The sequence below is a fragment of the Lipotes vexillifer genome, unplaced genomic scaffold (assembly GCF_000442215.2).
Source record: "Lipotes vexillifer unplaced genomic scaffold, Lipotes_vexillifer_v1.1 scaffold1009, whole genome shotgun sequence".
In the NCBI taxonomy this organism is placed as follows: domain Eukaryota; kingdom Metazoa; phylum Chordata; class Mammalia; order Artiodactyla; family Lipotidae; genus Lipotes; species Lipotes vexillifer.
The window spans coordinates 1474153-1481125 of NW_006772405.1; the positions used below are offsets into that span (position 1 = coordinate 1474153).

The 6973-nt window shown below is 41.6% G+C and overlaps 1 protein-coding gene across 1 annotated transcript in view; it reads left to right on the forward strand.

The window, feature by feature from the left end:
* The window catches only part of ARHGEF37 (Rho guanine nucleotide exchange factor 37), a 56678-nt gene that overhangs the window by 26650 nt on the left and 23055 nt on the right, over positions 1-6973 (forward strand). Inside the window, exon 4 of the mRNA XM_007447501.1 lies at positions 3638-3785. Within this exon, the coding sequence (XP_007447563.1) occupies positions 3638-3785 (148 nt within the window). The remainder of the gene's footprint in view (positions 1-3637; positions 3786-6973) is intronic.

Here is a 6973-nt window from a genome sequence, read left to right on the forward strand (position 1 = left end):
TGAAGTCCACGTGCAGTGTTTTAAAAAGTCTTTTATTTAAAGTTTCTTTTTTGTTGTAGTAAAATATATATAACATATAAAATTTACCATTTTAACCATTTTTAAGTGTATAGTTTAGTGACATTAAGTACAGTCACATTGTTGTTCCACCATCACCACTGTTCATGTCTAGAACTTTTTCCTCATCCTAAACTGATGACCAGCCCCTGGTGGCCACTATTGTACCCTCTGTCTCTCTGAATTTGACTACTCTAGGTATCTCATATAAATGGAATCATATAGTATATGTATTTTTGTAACTGTTTTATTTCACTTAGCATGATGTCTTCAAGGTTCTTTTTACACTTTTTATCTTGAAATAATTTTAGACTTATAGAAAAGTTACAAAAATAATAGAGAGCTCCTATATACCCTTCTTCCAGCTTCCCCTAATTTTTACATCTTACGTATCCATAGTACAATTATTAAAATGAGGAAATTAACATCAGTGCAATACTATTAACTCTACAGACCTTATTCAAATTTTGCCAGCTTTTTTTTTTTCCTATGCTGGGTCTTTGTTGTGGTGCGTGGGCTCTTTGTTGCAGCAGGCTTCTCTCTAGTTGTGGCACACAGGCTCTCTAGTTGTGGCACACGGGCTTAGTTGCCCCGCAACATGTGGGATCTTAATTCCCCGACCAAGGATTGAACCCACATCCCCTGCATTGGAAAGTAGATTCTTAACTCCTGGACCACCAGGGACGTCCCACCCATTCATTTCTTTTTTAATAAATTTTATTTATTTATTTATTTATTTTTGGCTGCATTGGGTCTTCGTTGCTGCACACAGGCTTTCTCTAGTTGCAGCGAGTGGGGGCTACTCTTCATTGTGGTGTGTGGCCTTCTTATTGCGGTGGCTTTCTCTTGTTGCGGAGCACAGACTCTAGACGCTCGGGCTTCAGTAGTTGTGGCATGTGGGCTCTAGAGCACAGGCTCAGTAGTTACGGTGCACAGGCTTAGTTGCTTCGTGGCATGTGGGATCTTCCCAGACCAGGGATCTAACACGTGTCCCCTGCATTGGCAGGCAGATTCTTAACGACTGCGCCACCAGGGAAGTCCCTCACCCATTCATTTCTTTATTCTACTATTTATATAAGTATAAACTCATGGATATTTACTTTATTCCATGAGTCAGAATCCAGTACTATTAATATTCATTTTCTTGCTCAAATTTTACCAGCTTTGGCCATAGGGAACTCTTTCAAGTTGTCACCTGTGTCCTTTCAGTATGTCTCCAACAATTTGTGAGCACTTTCTTACTTTCTGACCCCACACGATGTTCTAGGCTCATCTTGTATTTTCCCTGCCTCATCCTTGGAATCAGTCTTTTCCCTAGGAGCCCTGGTTCCTACCTTTGGAGAATGGTATTTAGACACCAGGTTCTAAGATCTAGGTGTGCTCATTGCTCCTGGGGTGTCTTTGTTTCTAGCCCCTCTTAGCTGACAGAGTTAGGAAATATATGTGTATATACCAACACATGTATGTACACATATCTACATTTCTTTCTGTATCTATCCATCTGTATTTATATATTTAAAATATTTAAAACCATGAGTTCCTACTGATAACCTCCAGTTCCAGTCCAGCACCTCAGGGTTCTTTCTAGTCTTTCACCTTTTCTTATTTGTAGCATCTTTCTGTGACAGGTAAAAATGGCTGCCGTTGTCTTCAGTGTATTTACTTATTTGTTCAAAGTTAGTAGACACATAAAATATTTTTTTATTATGTTATAATCAGCATTACTAACCTGTGCCTTTGTGAAAAATAGTTACTTACGTTAATTTCTTCCTACACCCTTCAGTGTGGTTATGTTATTCATTTGTAATAGAATTAGGTTCATTCCTTATTGTTGGTATTCTATTTGGGGTTCCCCCTCCACATCCTGGTTGGTGTTAATTATATATTTATTTTGGGAGTATGTGAAACATTACCATGGTTCCAAGATCGGAGCTATATAGAAAGGTATATTCAGCGAAGCATTGCTCCCCTCTCATCCCTACTACCCTGACCCATTCCCTGTTCTTTCCACCCCGTTCTATCTCCCCTTAAAAATAATCACTCTCATAAGTTTCTGATTTTAAAATATAGAACACTTCACAAATTTGCATGTCATTCATGTGCAGGGGCCATGCTAATCTGTCCTGTGTTATTCTACCTTTAATGTATGTGCTGCTGAAATTGAGCATGGGAATGATCCTTTTCAAACAGAAATCAGATCATGTCACCCCTGCTCAAAACCCTCCATTTGCTTTCTGCCACCATAAGAATAAAATCCAAACACCTTACTACACCTTACTTACTGACTTTAAGGCCCTACATGATCTGGCTTCAGTTTCCTGTTTATTTTCTCTACTTTGTGCCCTTGTTCATTGTGTTTCAGCCACACTGCCTTCTTGTGTCACCCACCTGTCAAGCGTTCACTTGCCTTCAGGTCTTTGCATTTGTCCTTCCCTAAGCCTGGTGCTGCTCTTCCCCCAGACATTCCTAGGGGTGGGTTTTTTTTTTTTTTAACTTTTGCATTTTATTTTATTTATTTTTTATACAGCAGGTTCTTATTAGTTATCTATTTTATACATATTACTGTGTATACATCAATCCCAACCTCCCAATTCATCCCACCACCCCCCCCACCCCCCCACCACTTTCCCCCCTTGGTGTCCACACATTTGTTCTCTACATCTGTGTCTATTTCTGCAGGGCTGGGTTCTTTTGGTCTCTGATAAATATCCATGTCTTTATGAAGGTCTTTCCTAAATAGACCTCCTACCACTCTCTAACTCTTTATCTGGCTTTGTTTAGATTTATGGTACTCATCACTACCTGGCATATGTAATATATTTATTTATTGTCTGTCTTCCCCACTATAATATCAGCCCCATGAGGCAGGGTCATTGTTTTGTTCACAGAACTTAGAAGAGTGCCTGGCACATAGTCAATAAATAAGCAGTTGGTAAATTTTTGTTGAATGAAGTTTGTGTCAGGTGCTTTACATGCGTTATTTGATTTAATCCTCGCAATGAACATTTGGAGGTGAGCACTATTTTTATTCCAGTCTATAGGTGAAAATATGGAGGGTTAGAGGGGTCAAATACTCGCCCTAGATTACGCTACTGGGAAAGGGTTGGCTGGTGATCTGGACTTACTTCTCTCTGACTCCAAAGCCCACATTTGTGACTATCCATGCTGTGCTGTAGGGATTCTTTATAAACAGAGCATTTGGAGTTGTACTTGCCACACATAGTAATTGTAAAGATATAACATGAGTGTGTTTTGTAAACTATAAAGCACTGTCTAAATATGAGAATTATCAATGTTATTGCTATAATTGTAGCTACCATTTATTAAATATAGGCAGTGTACCAGTCTGAGCTCTACATCATTCTGTTACTTAATCCTACAGCAGCCTGTTGGAAGTGAGATGAAAAAAACAGAAGCTCAGGAAAATGAGGTGACTTGCCCAAGGCAACAACACTGGTTAAGCTTGGCAGTCTCACTCCAGAGCTGGAATGCTTAGCTGTGTCACTCACCACCTCTCTGTCCTAAGCAAGAGGACATGCAGACATGCTTTTGAGAACTCCTTGTTGCTTTTCACTGTCAGGCAACTTATTCCTGGAATTCCAAGAGGAGTTGGAGCAAGTCTATAAAGTGTACTGTGCCAGCTATGAACAGGCCTTGCTGCTGGTGGAGGCCTACCGGATGGAGCCACAGCTGCAGCGGGAGATCCAGGACACCATTGAGGCAGTGCTGTGAGTATAATGACCCTCATGGACCCCAAGGTCAGAGGCTGTTAAAGTCTCACCCCTGCTTGGTGCTGCTCACACTGCTTCAGGAGTGTCCCAGTCAGACTAGGCTAGGCTATGCTGCAGAGACAAACAACTCCCAACTCTTTCAGTGGCTTCAACCAGCAAGGTTTCTACCTTCCTTATGCTCCACTGCAGGTTAACTTGGGGCTCTTCGTGTTGAGACTCAAGCTGACAGCAACTGCTGTCTGGAATATTGCCAGTAACTTGGCAAAGGAAAAACGTGCTCTGGGGTTCTAACACTGGTAACTAAATGCTGTTAGTCCAGAAGTGATATTCGTTGCTTCTCAAAATTCATGGGCCAGAACTAATCACATGGCTTCGTCCAGCTACCAGGAGGCCAGGGCCTGCCATCCAGCCATGTGTTCAGAGGTGGAAAAGCAGAAACATTTGGTGAACAGCACTCGTGACTCCCATAGGGAGGGCAGTGAGATGATGGGAACCATGTGGTGTAAGCAGCAGTGGCAGGAAACAGGTTTGTATCACCTGGGGGGACCTCTTGACAGATGGCTAGAGTCTTGCCCCATGGAAAAGGATCAGAACTGCTCTGGGTGGTCTCACAGCCCAGAGCTGGCACCACTGAGTGGGAGGTCCAGGTAGAGATATGTAGAAAAAAAATTTTTTTAATTAAAATTTTGAACGGGTAACAGTTGCATGTTTCAAAAGCTTTAAAACATCTGAATTTACACAGTAAAAAGACCTTCCAACCCTGTCCTTTTATCCACCCAATTACTGCTCCTACCCACAAAGTTAAGGTAACCACTTTTAAATTACTTATGGATCTTAGCAGAGTTCCTGTATGCCTATACAAGCAAATACAAATATATACTCTTATTTTCCCCATCTTTTTAATGAAAGTTTGTAATTTTTTTTTTCACTTACATTATATCTTGGGGGTCTTTCCATTTCAATATATACATGTATGATCCTCTGAATGGCCACGTATTCTTCTACTCTGTGGCTGTTCTGCAGTTTATTTAACTGGGCTCTGTTGATGGACATTGGTCTGTTTCTATTCTTTTCATATTACAGACAGTGCTACAGTGATTATTCACGAACGTATGTTATTTTACTGAGGTTCAAGTGTATCCGTAAATTAAATTTCCAGATGTGGAATTGCTAGGTCAAAGAAAGTATGTATTGATAATTTTGACAATATTGCAAAATTGCCCTCTGTAAAGGTTATACCAATTGATATTCCCATGAGCAGCATATGAGGGTGTTTCTCCACAGCGTTACCAGCAGTGTGTTGTTAAACTTTAGAGTATTTACCACTGATAGGTGAAAAATGGCATCTCAGTAATGTTTCATTGTGCATTTATCTCCAGGAGACGCAAGAGGGAAGAGATATAGGAACATATGTATATGTATAACTGATTCACTTTGTTATAAAGCAGAAACTAACACCATTGTAAAGCAATTATATTCCAATAAAGATGTTAAAAAAAAAAGTTGATCATCCTTTTTTTTAATATTTATTTATTTTTTGGCTGTGTTGGGTCTTAGTTATGGCATGCCGGATCTTTTGTTGCAGTGCATGGGCTCTTCGTCGCGGCGCGTGGGCTTCTCTGTAGTTGTGGCGGGTGGGCTCCAGAGCACCTGGGCTCTGTAGTTGTGGTGCGAGGGCTCCAGAGTGCGTGGGCTCTGTAGTTGTGGCACGCAGGCTCTCTCGTTGTGGCACTCGACCTTTCTAGTTGTGACGCGTAGGCTCAGTTGCCCCACAGCATGTGGGATCCTAGTTCCCTGACCAGGGATTGAACCCGTGTTCCCTGCATTGGAAGCGTGGAGTCATAACCACTGGACTGCCGGGGAAGTCCCTTGATATCTTTCTGTATATTTAAGAGGTATTTGTATTTCCTTGCCTGTGAATTGTTCTGCTTCTTTTCTGTTTTGAAAAGGCTTATATCTTCCCAAGGACAGGCTCACCAAATGAAGATAGATGAAGGTCATCCTCTGGAAAGCAGAGTAGAGTAGGAGGAACAGAAGTTATTATTGTTATTTCATCTTACTTAGACATTTCCTTTATACCCAAGAGAAAGACAGTGTAGGTTTAGGGCTTTGAAGTTTATATTTTCTCATGTGGAGCCTCCTGCTACCTCTCCTCCTTCTCTTCCTTATCTTATCCTTACCCCTTTACCCTCTGAAGCCTCCTTTTGAAGTACCCATGTCGTAACCCATCCCAGCCTTCAAAAAAACCTACATTCATTTTCTCCTTTGCTTCCTTTGATCCTTTCATGGAACTTACAAACTTAGGCTTTTGCAAGGGTCACTAAATACATTTCTACAGGAGTGAGCAATGAGGAAAGCAAGATGCCAGATGTGGGACAAAAGGGAGTAGTGGAGACTGTGGCAAACCAGAGCCAAGAGACCCTGTATAGAGTGCAGCTGCAGCCCAGCCTCGGCTGATTGTTGCTGTATCAAGTAGCTTCTGCTATATAACAAACAGACCCAAATATAGTGGTTTAAAGTATAAATCATCCCCCAAATATGTTTAAAGCAAACATTTATTTAGGTCACACTTATGCATGTTAGTGGTTTAGCTGGGCTCAGTAAATGATTTTTCTAGTCCTGGCTGAACACCCTCATGTGTCTGCGCGTCAGCTTTGCTGATGTTGGCTGTGCTCTCTTATATATCTGGGACATACAGGCAGACTCAGCTCTGCCTTTTGAGATCTCGGCTTGGCATTGGCATGCTGTGCAAGACTCAAGGGGTGGAGAAGTATTCCCCACTTCTTGATGGGAGAAGCTTCAAAGTCATATTCAAAGGGTGTAGATACAGAGAGTGAAATAATTGCAGCCATTTTTTATAAACCATCTCCCTCAGTTGCCATGTAGAAATGTGATTCCACTGTGCCCATATCCTCTGATCTTTCAAGAGAAACCAGAAACTTTGATGTAAGTCTCCCAAGTGTTAAATATTGGCATCTAATTCAGACATGTTAGAAACACTATGTGGGGGGCCCTAGTTGGCACAGAGGCTGCTGTTTGTCATGTCTTCTGCACTCAGGTCTTTTTCAGCCAGGCAAGTCCAGGCTTTTCTCATGGGCTTTGACGCCGAGCTGCCTGGCAGCGGATCGGGCTGTGCCCCTTATTCACCTAGGCAGAGCCATTTCGTGTCTCAGAACCTTGTTTCC